Source organism: Phalaenopsis equestris, unplaced genomic scaffold (genome assembly GCF_001263595.1).
Source record: "Phalaenopsis equestris unplaced genomic scaffold, ASM126359v1 Scaffold001044, whole genome shotgun sequence".
NCBI lineage: Eukaryota > Viridiplantae > Streptophyta > Magnoliopsida > Asparagales > Orchidaceae > Phalaenopsis > Phalaenopsis equestris.
This window is the reverse complement of record NW_018165483.1, coordinates 106252-129360: the sequence shown is the minus strand read 5'-3', so window position 1 is coordinate 129360 and position 23109 is coordinate 106252. Positions and strand designations below refer to the sequence as shown.

At 32.8% G+C, this 23109-nt stretch overlaps 1 protein-coding gene across 1 annotated transcript in view; it reads right to left on the bottom strand.

The window, feature by feature from the left end:
- Positions 1–1185: 1185 nt before the first annotated feature.
- LOC110032874 (T-complex protein 1 subunit epsilon) overlaps positions 1186–23109 on the bottom strand; it is a 39135-nt gene continuing 17211 nt past the window's right edge. Inside the window, exons 6-9 of the mRNA XM_020736648.1 lie at positions 21432–21534; positions 12189–12355; positions 11970–12083; positions 1186–1539 (exon numbers count right to left, since the gene is read on the bottom strand). Coding sequence (XP_020592307.1) covers positions 1369–1539; positions 11970–12083; positions 12189–12355; positions 21432–21534 — 555 coding nt within the window. The 3' untranslated portion in view covers positions 1186–1368. The remainder of the gene's footprint in view (positions 1540–11969; positions 12084–12188; positions 12356–21431; positions 21535–23109) is intronic.

Genomic DNA, 23109 nt, shown 5'->3' with positions numbered 1-23109 from the left:
TTCTTTAGTCACACTTCTTTGTGCTTTTATCAATTGAATCTACTTAGTGATTCATGCAAACACGTTTATGACATACAATTTCATTTTTGTCATCACTTTAGCATGACTTCCAACATAATATATTAATCATGCCCTTGGTTTTCCAGAAAATTTTACGTAAGCTTACCAACCCGTTGCATTGTCGCTAAATAAGTCAACCAACCGTTATGATTTTTAACATCCTCCCGTTGAAATATCATTCAAAATTCTTAATACTCTACAGCACTAAATTTTATTTCAGGAACAGCCAAGCATTAGATTGTTTAAAGTACATTATTAAAAACAATCAGAGAAATCCGAATAATAAAAATTATTTTATGTCATTTACCTTTATAATTACTCCAAATTACTTTATAAAAAACAATAAGAGAAATCCGAATAATAAAAATTGGGTTTGAGACGTCACCTCAAGCAACGGCCTAAAATTGGCATAAGACCTCAAATTCCATTTTAGATAATCGTTAAAAATCAAGAAAATTAAAACCAATGAGAAATTATCTTATACACAAGCCCGGCAACATACCCTCAACATAAAATCTAACCAAAGTTTTAGATAATAAAATTTAACCATACAATATCTAAAGCATATAAGCCTTTAATTTTCATTTTAGAATGTTAACAAGCCTTACACGAGTAAGGTAATAAAATTTAACCATACAATATCTAAAGCATATAAACCTTTAATTTTCATTTTAGAGTGTTCACAAGCCTTATACACGAGTAAGTTAAAAAAGAAAACAGTACAAACGAGTAGCAAGAATTTTCTTAGCTCCAAATAACTAAAAAATTACATCATAGAAAGTTATTAATAGCGATAAAACTTCCAACACCCAACACTTGGGTGTCATAATTCATAAAGTTATGCTTCAAAAAAATGTATTTCACTCTTAAAAAGTTGGTTGCATTAATATTTTTTTATAAAATCTTAAAATTATGAGTGTTATGCATTAAAATATGACTTTCCATGTTTGGTACGTAAATACCTAGAAAAACGTAATATGCATCTAAAATGCCACAAAATTAATTCAGTATAGGAAACAAGCAAGCATATCAGGAGCAGATTCTGAAGAAAATTCAAAAACTTTTGCAACGAGCAAAATCAAGGCCACAAATAAAATTGAGGGAAAAAAAAACATTTCAACTAAAATTAAAATTGTTTTAATAAAAAGAAATTCTTGCTTAGTTTGAGATGAGCATAACACCTTCTCCAAAACAATGTAAAATAAATGTAACAATAAGACAATTCTTGCAGGCCGCACAGAAATAAGACTACAGCAACAGAAGGAAAGCCAAGAAACGGGAAGAAACGCAGGAAAATTTTTGGTTTAGTTAGTACTCGGAAGGAGAAATCACATCATCAACCTTGAGAATCATCTTGACAACCTGCGTTGCAAGTAAGATCTGCTGCTGTTTCCCAATCAGTGTCTCAAAGACGTTTTGTTCTTGCATGTTGTTCGTACCAACATCATTGCAGTCGATGCCATAGAAAGGAGTATTCTCCTGTAAATCTCACCATTAATAAGCTTATGGTTTGGACATATGTTTTTGGAGAAAGCAAGCAAATAAATTAAAAAAAAATTGCAATTCCCATAAGCAGCGTTATAAAGTACTCGTTGAAAAGTTCAGGGCGATTGATTCCTTTTATTCTTGAAAATAGAAAAAATCATTGAGAACCAGCCCTGCTTGCTGAACACAGTTCCAGAAGCTTGAATTAAATTTTCATCTTTTAATTTCTTGTTGTGCATAATGTAAACCAACATTTGAACAAAAACCTTGGCGAATGATGAAGATTTGCTAGTTTGTAATGATCTGTCGTCAGATACAGAGGATTTTTTTAGGATGATGATGATCTTAAACCATCAAATTTGAAAGAAGATGGTCAGAATGAATATTCCTTTTTTTAATGGAGGTAGGACAAGTCCAACACGAGCCAACAAGAATTTATCAAAAATGATTCTCTTAAAATGTAGGTAATCGATATTGTAACTAACATAGCAATTGTTTTAAAATTGAATTAATATTTGTGTTGATTTTTATTGATTGGGGTAGAGAAATATGGTTGAAGTTGAAGATGAGGAGAAAGAATGGGTGAATATTGACACAACTGAGGATGCAATAAGAGAAATTAATTCATTATGATAACAATTCTTAAGTTTCAAAATTGAATTAATATTCTCATTGATTATGAGAAAAGAATATAGTTGAGATCAAAGGTGAAACAGATTTGGAAGATATTGATACACTGAGGATAAGGCTGGAGAGAAATCAATTCATCACAATAATAACTCTGGGGAAAACTCAAGTATTGAAAATTTATAAATTTTAATCTTATATTACTTAATGATGATGAACTAAGAGGGGGAACTTGCTGCATCAAATTTATTTAGACTTGCAATGTTTTTGCATTAATATTTTTAGTGCTAGTATCATTGTATGGTACTTCTTACGTCGACCAACCAATAGCATCTTCGATAAGTAATAGAAAGATGTAGAAGAAGAAGGTAAATTGTGATGATCGAAGAAGGAAAATTATCCTTTAACAGGGCAAGGGGCACCTAAAGAGTAGGGTTATAAATGAACCAAATCAAGCCAACTAGTATATTTCATTTATTAGCATGTTTGAGTTAAGATTGAACATAAATCAACTTCTAAAATCTTGTTCCAGCTTGTTCATTAGTTTCTTTACCATGTTCAAGGAGAAGTTTATTAGTTTCTTTACTAAGTTCAAGGAGAAATCAAGCTTTTAATCAAACCTATCTAATAACAATATAAACATATAACCTCATTACTAAACATTAAATCACTTATCTAGTTATTTATTTGATATTTGCACCATGCATATACATTTAATAATATGCATTATTTTTAAGCACAACAATTTAAAGAAAAAATTAAAACAAGAAAATGGAATAATTAATCAATAAAGGTTTGCTGAACTGAACTGAACCGAAGATATTTGGTTGATTTGGCTCGGTTGATGAAAGCATGGCTTGATTTTTGTTCCAATTTAAGGGTATTTGGGTTTTTGTTATTGGTTATTTTTAGAAAAAAATTTGATTAAATCGAAAAATAAAATTATATAACAATTAACTATATCCATCAACCAATTAATTTGATGAATCCATCAACCAATTAATATGAATGCATATATCTTCATTATAATATCAAATTTTGGTTAAACCAAAATCGAACCAAATAAATAGAATTAATTTTTGATTTCGTTTACATAAGTTATATACATTATTTGGTTGATTCAATTTTATTTGTTATTTGACTTAGTTTAATAAAATATTCAAACGATCCGACCAAATCAACCATTTGCACAGCCCTAGTCATCACATAGAAAATTAAGCCATCATTAAACATATGTACCTCCGACACTTTTAAAAAAGTATCATACCTATGTCGCACGCTTATCGGACATAGGCACGGCTCCTACAAGCCCCGACACTTTTCTGACACTACAAAATGTGCCTGAATTTTTTTCAGTCTGGGACACGCCTAGACACGCCATTAGACATGGGCTCAACAAATGTTGAAAAAAAAAAGGACACAAAGTAGAAAATTTTAAATATACGTATAGCCCTCATTATGCCACAAAGTAGAAGTAGCCTCCTCTCTTGTCATGTTGAAGGTCCAACATTCATCAAAATTGAGCATCGAATGTTCATCCAATATTCGTCAAAGTTGACCATCAGTGGTTCCCCTTTTTTTTTATCAAAGACGAGCATCTAAGATCCATCTTGCATTTGTTGAAGCGAAGTGGTGGAGTTTCCTTATGTTCAACAAAGCCAAACCGGCACCCGCTATAGCGTAGGCCATAAACTTCTTTGCCACAACTTGAGCTAGAGTCAAACTTGTTCATTAAAGCCGAACCAAATACACGTGACCTTTATAACTATTATTTTTTTACTCTTTAATGAGTGAATAGTTATTAATCTATACTTACTCTAGTTCTAAAAGTTAGGCATTAACTTAATTAATTGAAAGTGTAATTGTAGAATATTTTAAGTTTTAGTAGATAAGTTGGAGAATTGTTTTGAAAAACAAAAAGCCTAATTTTGAAAATTGATTTTTGCAAGCATGAAACTTTATAATAAAAGTTCAATTTATAAAATTAAATTTTATTCTTACATACATAGTTTTGGCATGATGTCGCTAGTAAAAAATAATAAAGAAATCTATTAAAAAAACAAACAAGCATGCTCACGAACATAAATGAATAAGATAGCCAATGTTCAAACAAGTTTATTTATATGATCTTATGACCTCTTTTACTCCATAATGAACTAATCAGCCCATGGAACTATGGACAACAACATAACTCTTAACTCGAGAACAGGTCTTGAAGCCTCCAATTCTAACAACATGAATATTTTGAGAATGAATTGCCACAAACAAGCCCCTGGTCTGCGCTCATAAAAATTAAATGTTTGAAATGAGTATTATTTTCAACTCCTGCATACGCTTATCCAATAATTATCCAATTCTAAAATAAAAGTTAATCCATAAATTTAAAGAATTTTTTTTCTGAATAAGCTAACTCTTTATTTCCTTGAATATTTGAAGATAGTTCAACAACTCATCCCTAAAGTTTAACATCAGTGATTTGATTATGTGGATAACTGTCTGACTCATTAACACATACCATCTAAGATAAGGATTTGATTTGAGCATAGTTAACACTATCGTAGTTCTATCAACGTCCAGGAATCCATTTCATGGATTAACTTGAGAATCAGATAAAAATAGGTAAGTGTTTTTCATCCTCTGCTTTTTTTTCGAGTTGCAGCTACTCAGAATTCTGAATTTAAGAGAGAATCAGCTACAAAAAACCCAACCACATGCCTCCATGTTTTTCTTCAACAACCGATCATCGCAACCTCCAACACCTATGATATGATTGCAATGCTAAATGATTGTTTCTTTCTCCAAATGAGGCTGTAAACAACCAGAGAAGGGAGCCTGAAGTTCAGTGCATGCACGTCTAATAAAATTTAGCAAATAGTGAAATACGTGTTGATTTTGGGAGAAGGGTGCCGAATCAAGAAGGAATAAAAGTTGTTTTCACAAAATCAGAGAGTATGAGAATTACAAAAAAGACATTTTTTAATCAAAACCACAAATTGAGTTTAAAGTATATTTACTATAGCTAGAGATTGATTGTAACAAAATTGGCTTGCAAAAATGGATGAGCCAAGCTATTCATATTAATTCCATCATCATCTGATGGCAACCGTGGAGAGGCACTTATGGAAAAAGAACTATCGTGGAAGCACTCTCTAAAAAAAGAACACTGATATAAAGAGGGAGTGAGCGGATGGCATCAAGTTTTGAGAAGGCCAATTCGTGAGTGCCATCTAGGGGACAGATGTCATTCTGAACTTCTCTTAAATGATGCACATGCTATCCAAGGATGTAGACAAAAGTTATTTTGTTAGCCTGGTTTTGCCTATAGAGAAGGCGAACAATAATATTTGGATTGGGATTGCCTTTGTTTTTGGATAGGTTTCTCTATTAATGAGAATTAGAACGAAGCGACATTATTAAGGGTATTGCAGTCCTTTTTTGCTTCAGGAAATTTCAAGATCCATTAGACATCTGAAGGTAGGAAGTCATTTCTTACAACCAATGCCAATTTGTTGCCTGCCAAAAAATTAACATCAATAAAGATTTAAATTTGCATCTTAGCTAGCACAAATGTCATGCAACAAACACAAAACAGATGAAGTATGTTGTTCACATAAAAGATAGATTTTATATGAACCTTAAAAGGGAAGAATATACAGGTAGCCGAAAAAAGCATCTTGAGCTTGATTTTACAAGTAGTGTGCCCTTGCTGTTAGTTAGAGAATGCAAGATTACAATGCAAAAATTTGAAGCATAAAAAATATCTCACATTAAAATGTTCAAATATAATTAGGGCAGAAGACAATAATGAGTGACCAGAAGTGCCAATTGATAATACTAGTAGAATGCTACAACGAGCATCAAAGGCCGAGCAATGTTGTAAGCAATCAATATTGGTGTAGTTTGGCAATTTTTTTATCACATGTTTTTTGGTGATTAGAGAACCACAGTGCAAAGGTTCGCTTGGAACGAGAGCGCATAATGCATGACATGAAGCATGACTTCTTAAATATGGTGCAAAATGTTAAACAATTAAGAATTAAAATGTAGAGAAATATGAAAAGCTATTAAATTGAAATATAAACCCCAATTAATATGAAGACAATAAAAATAATGCTTAAATTCAAGTGCTTATAAGCTATATTGCCAAAATTTTAATAAAATTGTCAAATGTTTTCTCATCATCGCAACTAAGAAAAACAAATTGTTTCCTTTATCAGCATCATCATTATCTCATGCATCATAATCTCCTTCATCACCCTCTTTATCTTCATAATCAAAAATGTTAAGCCTAAATAAAGATTCATCTCCTTCTTTTTAGATCGCACTCAAATATTATAGTTTATTTCATAAAAATCAGTGGCCATTGCAACAGTACTACAAGTCAAGTCTTCTTCAAAAATAATAAATTTAATGTTTTCATATAACTCACCATACATTTTTTTTTTCTTTTCAACCACTCATCAGCATCATATTTTGTATATTTTGTATATTAATTTTCATTAAATATCCAATTACTAGATAAAGTCTATAAAGTCACCATAGTTGTAACTATGAATAAAAGCTCTGTACTTCACATAGACTAAATCTTTAAAGCGATCATGATCCAACTTTTTTTTCTTTTGCTATGAAGTTGGAATAAAAAATAAATAAATTACTAAATTGTAAATTTTTATAAAGATAATCAATATATAGTTTTATTTTGTACTTACATGTTCAAAAACACTAACCAACAATCAGCTGAAATTGTTTAAAAACTTTCATGGTTATTAAAACATCAATATATTAGTCAGCGTTAGTTATAATATTATTGAAATCATTTACTCTAGTCCCAAATAATCTTGTCTTACAGCTGAAAAAATAACATAAAATCCTCCACCTCTAATATACATACTCAATTCATTTTTCGAGCGGCGCGGCCCCAGATCGCAATGCTCTTTCTTTTTTTTCCAACTTTCGCGCAACTTTGCGGCCTGTCGCCCCTAAAGTATGCGGAAGGCGGGCCGCGGGATCGCGGTCGCGCGTTCGCAATTAACATTTCCCCCACTGCCCCGCTCAAAGCCGCAGCACCCTTTCGTTCCCGAAACCTGCTCTGCGATTTTTATGCCCTAGCACGCCTCTGCTTCCTCCCCCGGTCCTCCCGTGAAGCCTCCAAGCCCCCCGACACTCCTCACACCGCTCCTACCGTGAAGCCTCTCGCCGCTCCTCCCCACGCTCCTCCCCCTGCAACGCCTCTGCTCCTCTTCAACTATCGTGTGGACTCCTGATCGGTATTTCCCCCCTAATTTTTTCTGCATAATTTGCTGTTGTACTTCTTCGTTTCCCAAACACTCCTTAATTGTTGGAGTTTTTTGTGCATTATCATTTTCCTGTTTAACTAATGGTTCATGTGAGAAGGTCTATTTGGGAGCAGAGAAGGGCTGGTGAGTGCTCTTGGTTCTTGACATCATAAAAAACGAATTGCTGATAAAAATAAGCTTTCTCAACAAATAAAAATGAAGAAAGAAAAATAAATAAAAGAGCTACCTGATAAAAAAAAAACAGTCGATGCAATAAATGAACAAATTGATTAACCGAGAAAAAGTTATTGTATAATGGGATTTAGGTAAAATATTAAAGTTTATTACATAACAATAATTAATTAATTACCTAACAATTACATTTGTTACATGTTTATTTTGCTTATGGAGTTTTAAAAATGTCACTCTTACAATCTTCTTTTAAACAATTTTATCAAACAAGGACAGAATGATAATTTTTTAGAAAACAGCTGTTCTGCAGTTGTTTTCACGCAGTTGCACCAAACAGACAGTTAGCTTCCCCGCAGCAGTTTCCTGGGGCAGCACAGCTGCAGCTGCGCCAAACAGAGCCTTAGTTTGAAAAGTGTTTTGTGATTGTTGGCGCTGATGCGAAGTAAAAGCTTAAGAAAATATGTTTTTTTTTTTGTTTTTTTTTCATTTAATGAGTTACTATTTTTTATTTGGGAAATTTACATGCATACCATACAATACTTATGCATTTACATATCTGATACCCAAAGATTGATATTTACACACACAACATTTTACTGTCATAAATTTATGCATGAAAGTATATTTAACTGTTAAAAAGAATGGTGATATTTTTCGATATGGTGTTCAAGATTTGAGTGGTATCAATGTAAATATGAATGTTTTGGTGATAAATATGTAAATACTATGAGAATTGTGTTATGTATGTAAATGCACCTAGGGCTGTCAAAACGGCCTTAGCTGAGAAGCTGCAGCTGCGCCAAACAGAACCTTAATCTTTTTCATCAACAGTGTTACTCATTTTCCAATGCATGCTTTTAAAAAACTATTTTTTTTTTCTTCACTATTAGTTCTACTGAAAAAATATGTAAGATTAAAAAATGTTTTGTTGCACACAAAGACCGATGGAGTTGCCCTTCTCAACTCCACTGCATGGTTTGAAAAAAACACTAGCATTAACTCTATAAATATGGTTTCTCTGGGACAATTTGCCAAGAAGTTCACCAATTATTTTGAAACCATCAGCCATAAGAGAATTATATTTATGAAAATCTTCTATATGTTTTTGCAATGGTTGTTGTGTGTGTCATACCTCCTCTATAAGTATGGAACCCAAACCTCACAATAGCAAATTGGTTCATGGCAAAACTAAATTGCCAAAATATCTCCGCTAATAACAGGAAACCTTTTATTTACAATGAAAGGAATATCAACACCATACATCACATCCAACAGCAAAATATTTTGAATTATTCTCTCATATTCTACCTAATAGCTACATCCCTTTATGCATATTACTCCTTTGTTACTTCACAATATTTGGGGTAAAGAAGATATCTTCTTTAGCATTTAGATCGTTAAGACTGGAAATTGTTAAAATTTGACTACATACATTTGATTTTGATGTAAGATACTACTATTTTGTCACTTCACAAAACTTGGCATAATAAAGAAATCTACTTTAGCATTTAGATCCTTAAGCATGAAAATTATTGAAATTTGACTAGAGACATTTGATTTTGACGTATCATATCTTTTAGATGGCTTGGACTACCGAGCATTTTAAAAATCATCATATATCATCATAGCAAAATCTTTAAGATCATCAGTATTATCAAGTGGTATTTCACTAAATTGAACTTTCAAATTTTCCTCTTCAAAGCCTTCTTAATTTCCTCTTTCACGCACAGAGGATTATAACTACAAGCTTTAACATTTCCAAAGCCCCCAACCAAATGTTGTAAAAGTAAAATCCTCCTTTTCATTAGTATACCACCAAAAATTAATGCCAAGTAGTTGATATCACCCATTTTTATCGAGCATACTATCATGTCAGAATCTTTTTTCATTTCTTGAATGGGCTCTGACATTCAGGTACCTAAATACGGTATAAGTAAAAGTTACCCTGAAAAAATTAATATTGAAAAAATAAAGAAGAAAATTGGACGGGTAAAATTATTAAAAATCATGTAAATAGATTCCACAAAATAAGTTAATTCAAGAAACACTCGAGAAAAACAAATGAACAATAAGAATTAATAAAGCCAACCCCAAATGATTGGGATACGACTAATAATGATGGTGAAGATATTTAGCATAAATTTAGAAAGAAGCCTCAATATTAGGTTGAATATAGATAAAAATTTACTCAAAATTTAAACAAGTCATTTATGATAAAAAGTTAAAAAAATCACAAGTCATGCATGTCCCATTGGACCAAAGAGAATAATAGCACCCCATTATGAATCATCAAAAAAATGATTAGAAAATAAAAAATAAAATGTGAAGGCCAAACAACTATCAAAACTCAACTTCAGATAAAAGAAACAACTAAAATTTTAATTTTGAATTAAATAAAAGATGTTTTCCACAACTTTAGTTGATTTCCCTCCACTTTGACTTGAAAACTAAACAAAGGAAACGACTGTGATAATAATGGATAGTGGTGGATACATGATGGCTGACGCAAGAGAGAGCTCGTTGGGATGGATAAATCAGATGGCTGACGCAAGAGAGAGCTCGTTGGGATGGATGAATCACATTACCAAGAGTGAGAGGAGCTCCCCGGAACAAAGATCAACAGCACGAGCGAGAGCGGGCATAGCATATTAGATGGATAAACCAAATTGCACAAGGAACCAAGCAAAGCTCATTGGAATGGAGCAATTGTGTGAGCAAGAGTGAGGTTAGAGCTTGCAGGCAATCAGACAGCGTGATAGTTTGGCTGTTTTCCTGATATTGAATAAACATAAATATTTATTATTACCAAGTCATGCCTCCACCTATTTGAGAAGTGGATGATTCCGTACTTGGGCTTAATTGATTGACTCGCTCAACCCAAATGGGTCAAAATGATAGCCCATTCAAGCCAACACACTAAATGGTAAAAGTGATGGGTAGTCGTTGAAACATATTTTTTGATCGATATCGTTATCTTGAAGCTCTTAATGCCAAAACATAATGGAGTTAATATATCATAAATCGTCTAAAATAACATCAAGATCAAATATTGTATTTTCTTATTGCCAGAAAATGATGAAAATTATGCACAAGCTTAATATCAATTTATGTCTTCTTACAAACAATCCACACCACAAATCAAACTCCAATGTGAATCATGGTAACTCCAAAATGCACAAAGTTCAAAATTAAGATTGCTAGTATCCATCCGGTAAGTGTGTTTACTAGTATCCACTGAAATCTCATCCAATTATGCAATAAAACATATAAAATTTCATTGAACAACTTGAGTTAAATAGGTTCTACAAAACAGTAAAATGTCGTGATTTCCTCTTAAAATAATATGAGCAAAACCAAAACAATCACCTTCTAAAATAATTTTTTTTAATTAAAAGTAAACAAATAAGCCCTGATTGTCCAAAACTTTGAAAGGAAAACAGATCAACCAAAACCAATTCAAAATTGCTTAAGAAAATTAGTTGCATCCAACTTTACATGGTGACCATTGGTGACAGTAAGGACAAAAAAAAAAGCAAAAAAATTTAAAAAGCTTCCCGCACTTTTGTTACGATCAATCTTATGTGACAATGGTTTGCCTGAAGGCCTGTTTACCAGATCCTACTTCCATACAGCAGATCCCGGACCAATAAACTGGACAGAAGGAAAAAATCACTGCTATTTGTTCAAGAGATAATAACATAGCCGCGAGTCTAAAATTCGACAGCAAAAATGGAGAATAAACGTACTTTAGGCGGGTTAAATCCTCTGTGATAAACTCCCGATGATCATTTCCTTGTTCGTTTGGGAGGAGGAACATTGAAAAGGTGGAACACATAATCCAGAAAATTAATTACTCATAAATTACTGTATTCAGGTAAGTTAAATATTCATTTAAAAGTAGAAAAGAAGTGGATAAGAGTCATCAGTGTGTCAAGTAGAAGTACACTAGAAAGGAAATAAACAAGTAATTGACAGTCTTAACAGTTTTAAATGGCTAAGAGTTTGATATAAATTACAAGGAAACATAACCGGAAAGTGTATATTTATATGAAAAGTAGCACAAAACATGTCTTTAAATTTTGAAAACATTTATGAAGCTATTCTCAGGCTTGGGTAAGGCTGACGATAGGCATTATGACATAATAATCCACATTTAGGGAATAACAATATCACTGTAAAGTAAACACAATGAGAAATAAAATTCTGTTAAAAATTAAGTAATCAATAAAAATAAACTACAGAATATTGTATTTGAAATGCACATCCAAACAGCCAAAAAGTTCATAGGAAAATAACTGTAATGTACAGTGAAAAGCCAAAAACTAATACCTTAATTTGCTGAGATTTTACCGCGGACACCGTTTCTATAGGTTGGAGGCCACTGTTCTCCGCAAGAGCCATTGGGATTAAATCTAGAGCTTCAGCAAAGGATCTAATTGCATACTGCAACAAATAAAAAGGAAAAGAAGAAGATAAGAAACTAACTTTCTAAGTCAGATGAGCCATTAAAGCAAAGCAGAAACGCAACTTGAAGAATAAATTAACCACCTGCTCCACTCCTGGATATCTATATGCAGCAGCATCAACAGCAATCGAACAAGAAATTTCAGCAGATCCACCGCCATATACAATGGAATTGTTACGAATGAGATTCCTTGCTACACAAAGTGCATCATGGAGACTGCGCTTTGTTTCCTCGATCATCATTTTATTACCTAAACAATAAAAACCAATTACACAGAATTAAGAGTATCAACCACATCAACTAGATTCAGTATACTAGGACACCAGCTAGCTTAGCATGAGTGGATGTCATGCACTGAAACCAATCATCTATGATCTAACTAAAAATCTGATACAATCTGACGTCAAAATCAGTACGGCTTTCCCCCAAACACAAATGTTTTCTTCAATAATCCAAACAACACAACAAGAATACAAAAAATAAGCACCTACAATTCGAGAGTTAAGCGATCTCTCCCAATTCCTACAATTCGAGAGATAAGAAATCTCTCCCAAACCCTAAACCCAAGACTCTCAATCCAATCTCATGCATAAAACTCAACCCTAAACATAATAAGCTTATTTGTAACCAACAATAATAATAATAAAAGACTAAATTACCCTTACGCATATAAAAGACAAAATTGCCCTTAGGCTATGCACTAGCATAACAATATTATCCCCCCAAAAGATACAATGTCCTCAAGGTGAAAAATATAAGTGTTCCTCAACTATAGTTGTCTCAATTTCATCATCCTCTACCTCTTAATTGATTGACTAGGGTTAAACTTCTCATCACATTGAAATCATAATCCCTTGGCTCGCTTCAACAGAAATTGTCTTCGTAAAACATTTAAGTGTCGCTCCCAATTGTGGCCAATTATTTATGTCCTGTGCAGCCTCCGTCTGGATTTTCACTGTTTGAGCTTTTGATATTGTCGTGGTTGTAGTCGTTCGGTACAACACTCCATCTGTGTTGCTCCTGCTAGCCTTCTCCATCTAGTTCTTGTCCTCCACCATTTGGGCTAGCTTCATCATCCCCCTCAATTCCCACAGTCTCAATGGTTGAAGTGCTGCCTAAATATAGAGCTTTAAACCCTTCATAAAATTCTCCTTCAATAATGCTTCACAAATCCCTCACAGTCGTCCAGACAATAGTTCAAATCTTTTCATATATTCCATGATCGACCCCTCCCGAGTCAAAACATAGAATTGCTAGTGTAAGGGTCTGTTTGAGAAAGTTGCAACTTATCCAGATAAGCTGTTTATCCTGATAATTTGCTGATAAGCAGCTGATCCAGATAAACTGTCTGACTGTTTGGTTTCTGCGTTTGGAAAATAGCTAAATCTGGATAAATGATCATTTTGTCCCTATTTTGAATAAGCTATTTAGCTGTTTGGTTTGTGCATTTGAAAAACAGCTGATTTGCAGCAATTTGTAGATATAAGATCATTCAGACAAGCGTAGTGTTGTAGTCTACACTAAAACTTTAACAGCTACACATCTAATAGTTGAGAACCAAAAAATAACATTTCATAACAATACGACATCAGATGCCAACCCATGACCAATGAAGAGTAATGGTAAATGTCGAAGTCAGACAATAATTGATCTTTAGTTGGTGAATGTCTAGCATCAGTAGGAGCCAACGTCTAGCAATGATGTCATTCAGTGGGAAACAATAGGAAATGCATTAAAATCCTCTACATATAGCATAAAAATTTTGGTTCAAAATCCACACGTGTAAAAATAGAACCTACACATATACTTGTGGAGGAGATACTATGGACCGTTCTAAAAAGACTTGAATGCTCCATCAGATGGTTGATTGATCATTTCGCATTTTTTTAACATTTAAACATATTATTGCGCTCATAGTTGTATAAAATCGGAATCGTACTATTCACGCAATCAAGAAGCCCATTTCAACCATAAACAGACAAAAATTGTTATATGTTTGACTACTTAAATGATCTTAAAAAGTTTTCAATTTTCTTCTGAGTCTATGTATGATTTTAAATTCATTGAGACTCAAATCCAAGTGTTTTTTGTATGGTCAGTTTATTTCATCAAAACACGTTGTCTAGACAATAAAATTTGTTGAAAATAGATCTCAAAATCCATTCTTTTTAAGTTCTTGATCCATATACTTCGGTGCTTTATTATAAAGAATTTATTTTAAATATGTGCTTAATCAAATTAATTCTTCGGCTGCAAATCGCTTCTCATTATGGCTTCAATAGGACGCATACGCATATATTTGAAACAAAATTTAACATGCACAAATCCAAAAATAGCATCCCCATGAATTCAAATATCCAAACAAAATTGCTGCATAATTGATCAAATTCCAATGAATTACAAAACAAGCAAAAACTACTGAGACAATATTTCATACAATGCATGGCAGTTCAATTTGTTAAATACTAGTCTTTTCCATCAAGTACTATAACTCCATTAAACCAAAAATGCAACATCTAATCTGAACTGTTTAGAATTTCTCATCAAGCTCACAGTAATAGCTCCCAATTGAGACCACTGTTTAATTACACTTGAAAGTTTTCATCAGCAAGAAGAGTAATAACAAATTTACTCTTTATGGAGAGTAAACGAGCTCAAAGTTGATCTATAATGCAATGGAAAAGCGCAGTGAAACAAATATATGCCAAAAAGAACTCAACTACAAAAGATTCTTTCAGCTGCCAATCTACTCTTACTATGTTTGGTTTTTTTTTATCAAAGAACTCGGTTTTGACAATAAGAGAATCAGAAAGTTATAATAAAGATATTTGCCTTCTAACTTCTACGAAGAGAAGCAGTGGAGCGGGAGACAGAAGATCTGGTGAAGATAGAAGAATGCGTCACTGAGACTGCCATGAATAGTTTTAATCCTGGCTAAACTCGGTCAAAGAAGTTCAAAATCAACATGTTTTGCAGGTTTGAAAGCGAACTAACTGAGCTCTAGAGAATGGAAAAGAACAACGGGATCGTGGATCGCGGCCAGGGAAGGGAACGACGGGATCGCGGCTTGCATAGACCACCAAAACTCCCATCTTCATCCTTGCGCACCACTTCTATCAGAAATTTGTCTGTTCGTGCCTTCTTCCGAGATCGAGGGCAGCAGAGTAAAGAATCCCGAACTAACACGCCGCGTTTATTAAGAAAATAAATCCGCTGTTTTTAAAACGCCGACAAAACTTTCGAACCAAACAGGGAAAGGCAGTGTTTTCAAAACGCCCTGCACTTTTAAGCTGCCCCAAACATTCCCTAAGTCTCCTTCACGATTGGCTCAAAAATGTTCCAGCAAACAATCCTTAAATTCATCCCATGAACGAATCAAATATCTAGCCTCCCTCCACTTAAATCAAGCTAGGGTTTCCCCTCCAAACACAATCCTACCAAAATGAGCTTCTCCTCCCCATCTAACCAATTCACTATGAAGTATCGCTCCACCCGATACACCCACCCATATATGTCTTCCCCCTCAAAGATCGGCATCTTCAACATCCTAACACTATCAACTACATCCCAACTTCCTCTCCTTCCACTATTTCCCACCCTATATCAAGGGTAAAACTGTCTCCTTCGATCAAAGTCATATCCCTTCCCTGCTTCTCTCCTTTCTTTTTTGTGCTCCCCCATACCTCTTGCATGATCTCTTCTCCATGTTTGGACCAAACCGTCGCCATCAGAAATCTCTACTTCACCCTCAATCAAAGCCCTGAGAGAGGGTTCGTGATGGTGGATATTTTCCTCCTGTTCGATCTCATTTCCTTCGGGTTTTGCAAATTGAGACGTCGATTAGCATCTCAATGAGCCTCTTTATCATCTCTCAAATTTTCCACATACTCTCAAATTGGTCCTACATTTAGTTCTCCATAGAAGAAAGCCTATCAGCTATATTGGTGAATCTTTCTTCCATCCCAGATCTAAGTTGGCTAATCTCTTTCTCTAATTTCTCCTTCAAATCATCTACTTTCTTGGTTGTCATTCTTCTTAGAATTTTTTTATCACAAAAGACAATTTTTATATGTTGAAATCCATCATCTACTTCTAGATGAGACAAATCGAGCGAGTATTCAGCAAGTTTGTGATCCAAGATCATTCCAATCTGATGATGGCTTCCCAGGTAGCTCCAATAGCGATTGTCTATTAGTTGAGGTCTCGTCTTCCCAACTAGCTTGGAATCGCGGCTGCTGCACTTAGGAAGAGCTAGAACAAGAGATAGATGGGAGTTATGAAACCGGAATAGAAGAAAGTCAGGAGTTTTACATCTCTGTACGCCACTTCACGGTCGTTGCCTTCCCAAGTAGCTTGAATCAAGACTCTATCGAGTAGACAGCATGGGAGGAAGAGGAAAATGGGAGGTTCGGGTCTCTATACGCCGCTTCCCAATCATTGCCTTTTCAGGTAGCTCTGATCGCGACTGTATTGGGTAGACGACGTGGACACAAGAGAGGAGAATTACGAATCTCGGTACACCGCAATTTCATCGATTTGTCGGTCTTCACGGAAGACGAAAAGTGTGATTCCTTTGTGGCCTTCCCCGCAAGCTAAAAGGCTCAAGTTTCAAGTCTCCGTAAGCTACGATTTCATCATGGTTTTCCTTAACCTGACACGCTTTATCACAGAAATTAGGACAAACACAAATATTTTACTCAATAATTCAAACAAATCAACAAGAATATAAAAAATAAGTACCTACATTTCGAGAGGCAGGCAATCTCACCAAAATCCTACAACTCAAGAGGTAAGAAATCTCTCCCAAAACCCTAAGAGCCTAGGGCTCACAATTTAATCTCATGAATAAAACCCAACCCTAAACATAATAAGTCTATTTATACCGAACAATAATAATAATAAAAGACTAAATCGCCCTTAGGCTAGGCATCGGCGTAACTAAATCCAAATCAAAAGTATCGGTCTATAAAAAATAGAGAAATATTTGTCTAGAGATAAATCTTAGAAATATAATAAAATTTGAAGAGAAGCAGCTAAAAGAAACAAATTACATTAGGCAAAATTGTGTAATTTCCCAACCATGTCATTCCATGAGTTTTGATATGTAGAAGAGAATGAAAGTACCATAATTAAGGCCAATTGGTTAAAATGAATAAATGTCTCATAAGTATTATATGAAAAAAAATATATATAAACTACTATTTAAAACTTGTGATTATACAAAAGTTATGTTGCATAAATGCATGAGTTGAGTAGTAAGGAGTCATTCATCAAAATAAAAAAATTGAGATGGATATCTAGCAAAACTACAAAAGATCATTTGAAAAATGATTCTCTTATAAGGGCCATCAAGGGTAGCATCCATTAAAGATAAGATAATGAAAAAAAAAGCTTTAGATGGTTTAGACCTAAAAAAGTTTAACATAACAATTAAGTATGCTAGAAACGATAATGTTAAGATAGATGTATAATAATACTATGAAGAAAAAAAGGAAGAGTTATATTAAAGAAATGGTTAGAACAACATATATTGAAGATAAAATAATTTTAAGGAAACTTCATGGTAGAGTCATGTAAAATGAAACATAGAAATATAACAATTAAATAAGTAGATAAAATTAATATTGACAAAAATAAGCTAATTATATTAGAGACATGGTTGAAATAACATCTATTGAAAATTAAGCATTTTTAAATGGACTTCTATTAGAAGACTAGAAAGTATTAATGTTATTAAAAATAGGAAGAATGGTAGACCTGAGTGAAAATAGATAATAGTTATTCAATAAGATTTATAAAGAATAGGTTAAATAACAAGGCCTCAAATAAATCGGTTAGAGCTAACGGCAGTGACGATGACAATGATATCTCTTCAGATTCAATATACCTATTATTTTTCATATTTTAAGCTTGCCACATACAGAAAGTTTGAGTTAATTATAATAATACTATGAAGAGCCTCTCTACAAGCCTCCCTCATCTATTAATAACTAAATTAGGTCTCCCAAGTAGACCCGGTTCACCAAATTAGAAGCTTTTGGAGCCTTTTAGTGCTCATTATTAAAAAAATAAAAATAATAATAATACTATGAAGAAAAAAAGGAAGAGATATATTAAAGAAATGGTTAGAACAGCATATATTGAAGATAAAATAATTTTAAGGAAACTTCATGTAGTCATGTAAAATGAAACATAGAAAATATAACAATTAAATAAGTAGATAAAATTAATATTGACAAAAATAAGCTAATTATATTAGAGATATGGTTGAAATAAAATCTATTGAAAATTAAACATTTTTAAATGGACTTCTATTAGAAGACTAGAAAGTATTAATGTTATTAAAAATAGGAAGAATGGTAGACCTGAGTGAAAATAGATAATAGTTATTCAATAAGATTTATAAAGAATAGGTTAAATAACAAGGCCTCAAATAAATGGGTTAGAGCTAACGGCAATAACGATGACAATGATATCTCTTCAGATTCAATATACCTATTATTTTCATATTTTAAGCTTGCCACATACAGAAAGTTTGAGTTAATTATAATGATTATTATGATCTCTCGTCCCATCCACCATATTTATTTTTTATAATTTTTTTTAGATGTTATCAGCTTTCGTATTGGCATATAGAGATTGATCAAAACCACTAGGTAAAAAATCAAAATAATTCACATTAACTATTATCAATTGTTTTTGTATTGGCAGTTGGCACTTACATAGAAATTAATCAAAAAACTAGTTAAAAAAATCAAAATAAGACAGAATAATTATTATCAATTTTTTAAACATATTAATCTTCTAAGGCACCTGAAGCATAGTTCGTGCATATATAGCTTAAACTTATCAACATTTCTTTAAATAAAAATCCAAAAAAAAAAACATGACTGGCAGCTATTTCTCACAGAAAATCTATTATAACATCCACCAAAATAGTTGTCTCGGTCTATATATAATCCTAATGCTTGTACTATATATAATAAAAAGTTTTATAACTTATTATAACGCAATCTAAATACTTCCTCAAAAAAACTTAGAGTTTACTACAACCATAAGTTTTAGATTACTAATATTAAATTTAAGAAAACACTGAGACATTGCCTAAATAATATATTCTTTCATCAAATCTAATGAAAAACTATAACTTTTTTATATAGGTTCTTGAAACCAAAGATTAAACTGATAATTCATTTAGAAAGTCCAATCAATCTCAAGAGTGTATCCCAGTGTTTGTATTAAATAAAATATCAACTTTTACGACTTTTTATAATGCAAATTTTTTACTATTTCATATCAAACACTAGAATACAGTGAAACCACAAACTTTCAATTACAAATATAAATTTTAGGAAAACTAAAATAGATTGCCTTTATAATTTATTTTTTATCAAATCTAATAAAAACTATATTTTCTTATAAAGGTGCTTATCTTGAACTAATGCTTAAAATTGAGCAATTGAATATTGGGGTTTTTTATGTTCATAAGGCGAGCCATAAGTCTAGAGACATTATGAGGCGTAATAGTCATATTTTAAAAATTGGGTAGTGAAAATAAAAAATCAAAAATAATATATTAGCATCATAACTTACAAAGTGCCATCCTCAACCTAATTTCTTGGTTTCGGCTTTGGTTCAAAATCGAACCATCTCATAAAGGAAAAAAAAATAGCAAATAAGACGCACACCAAACATGGAGGCATACGCCTCACCAAATAGGTGTAATCCTAGCCCGAGTTATTCAAGGAATGCCCCTCAATGCGCTCTTCGTCTTATTTGTGCTAATGCATGCCTCAAATTTTGCAATTTTAAACAAGACTTGAAACCTAAGATTATGCTTATAATTCATTAAGGATGTCTAATATATCTCTTGAATTTAACAATTTTATTCACATTCCATACCCTGTAATTTTCTAATCTTCAAAGATAGTATAATCTCCATTTTACCAGATAGTTGATAGTAGGCATGCATCACACAAACCATAAATTCCATTTTAGATGGCAGAATCAAGCCAAGAAAAACATCAGTAATTTATTTAACAATAGACAATTTTGATTGCATAAAAAAAATTCAGATATTTGTAGCATTGACTTGCAAAATTCCAAAATTTAATGCAAAGGTTGCCAGTGAACTTTGCATGCATCGGAAAAAGATTAATTTTATAATTGCAATCTAAGAACTTTATTTCACATCAAAAATATAAAACGACCCTGATATATGAAAGGAAAAAAATGAAGCAGGATATAACGATATGTTTCAACAACAACGAGGTAAAATAACCATGATTTATAATAGGGAAAAATTTTGAAGCAGAATATAATGATATGCTTTCATGCCAGTATGAGAATACTGATGATAAATATTAGAATACAAATGATAAATTTGAGGGGTTTTTTTTTCCTTTTTTTTTTTTGCAGCTTTTGTATTTCTATTTATATTTAAATTTATTACACATGCCAAGCATTCCAATCAATTCCTACTTAAAAGTACACTACATTTAAGCTTTCGTCTTAGTTCAAAGAAACCACAATAAGCTATCACAACTCCATGATAAGACATGGATTTTACAGAACTCAAATGACTAAGATTTATCCCATTGGAAGTTTTCACAAACTGCAATGAGCTAGAATGATCACACATAAGATGTGATTTTTTGCATGGTTCAAATAACCAAGATTTTATATGGGTTTCTTATGACATAAGCAGATTTTTTTAAAGGTAAAATATATTCGAGAAAGGGAGTTTCTAAACGGGCTTTTATAATTCATCTTACCATCCACATTATTTAAGTTTCATGTTAGAGGTAAAATATATTGAAGAAAGGACTTTCTACATGGCCTACTAAAATTCATCCCATCTTCCACATTATTTGATGTGCTCCGAGACAAGTCATAAGAAGTTGGAAGAAATTTATGAATTTTGACATAAATACAGAATCCAACCACCGAACTTCTGATGTGATTGTAGCACTATATTCTCACAAAAAACGGTGTTATGAGTAGCAATAATGTTAAGCAGAGCAATAGTCACAAACTCAGTGACGCATAAAACATTTAACAGTATACTTTGCGTGTCTATATATATCTATTACAAATTACACACACACACACACACATATATATATACACACATACACACGCACACATACATACATACATTACATGCATACATCTGGGTATGTATAGGGCGCAAATGCACAAGTCTGCTGAATATAGCAGCACTTAAAATTAATAAAAATGTTGAGGAATATGATACAGATAAGATAAGACAAATACCACATACACAACAAACAGTCATGCAAATAAAATTGAAAATGCTTGCATACCTCCTCGAATGAATATTGTCACAGCTCTGGAGTTTGCACATTGCTCAATATATAACATCCGGTCCTTCGTAGTCCCAAATGACTTTTCTCTAACTAGACCAGCCTAAATGACAAAAGAAGTCAATTCAGTCTAAATAAAACTATAAGCATCTAAAATATATATATTGAAAAACTGAAAACATGTATTCAGCTAAATAAAACTATAAGCATCTAAAATATATATATTAATTCAAAATATATTAATAATGAAGGAAAAACCATTATTGAACATTTATAATGAAGGAATAACCATTATTGAACATTTACAATAGCATAGAAGACAATGAAGGAAATGACTACTATTGACAATTTAAGCATGAGCCACAAAGATCATACACCATCATCATTATCATCAACTTTATTCCCATTAATTGGGATCACTTCATGAACCCTTCTCATACATTTATTTAAATATCTAGAGTTGCATACTATGCATATGGTATTAACTCTAGTTAAACTCTAATTAAAGCAAGTATTATTTCTCACGAAGTCCCTCGTATTAGCTCTAGCTTATGCACACCTTTCCTTCACAAATTCTAGCCAACTTATCCTTTGATCTGACCATATTTCCATCCTACGTTCAAATCAACCTTGCAATATATCGGTGGATCTTTTGCTCTACATTCTATATGTTCAAGTAATCTAAATTTTAATTTTTGACAGCCTTGTCTTCAAATAATAAAAGCAGTACAAACGATAGGGGTGTCAATTCGGGTTGGTGGGTCAGTTCGGGTCTGACCGAAAATAACCAGACCCGAATCAAGTTAACCTGAAATCGACCCGAATAATAAAGAGGGGTCGAATTCTCTAACCTGAACCCAAGTCAAAAAATATTCGGGTCAAATCTAGGGATATGTCAATTTGGGTCGAGTTCGGGTCGTGTTGACGTATCGGCTCAATTTTTAACATCCAGGGATATGTCAATTTGGGTCGGCGAGACTGGTTCGGTCAAACCCGAATCGGGTAAACCCGAACCCGACCCAAATAATCAACGGGTCGAATTCTCACGGATTTTTTGAGTCGGGTCCGAGTCGTGTTGTCGCGTCAAATCTATTTCTAACATACATTCTTAATGGTCACAATCTTACACACACCTAGCTTATTGTTATAATTTAGGTGTTTCCAAACAATCTCATCGATACTAAAACAACATAACAACACAAGATTATAAAAGACAAGATATCTGCATACCTCATGTAGTCAATTCATTAGATAAATAATATTGTTAAAAAAAGGTGAAACTAGTTCATGAGACTTCCAACCAATGAGGAACAACCATATCCAAACAATGGTGCATTCCGTGCATGGAGATTCTAAAAAGAGTGTACCAATTTCATGAGGCTTCCATAGCCTAAAAAAGAGTGCGCATATGAATAGATATTAGAACAAATGCTGGATTTGGGAAGGGTTAGAGAGATTTGGAGTAATTTGACTAATATTCATTGGAGGAAAAAAAAGGCCATCCTCCCCTCATCTTAGGAGGAAAAAAGGTGACTCTCCACATAATTAAATTTTTATATTACTAATTTCAAATGCAAGATCAATATTATTATAGTCATTCACAACCTAGGAACAATTTGCTTAATGAAATTGATCATTCTTTATTAAGATAAACCAATTTATCAAACATAAGGAAAAA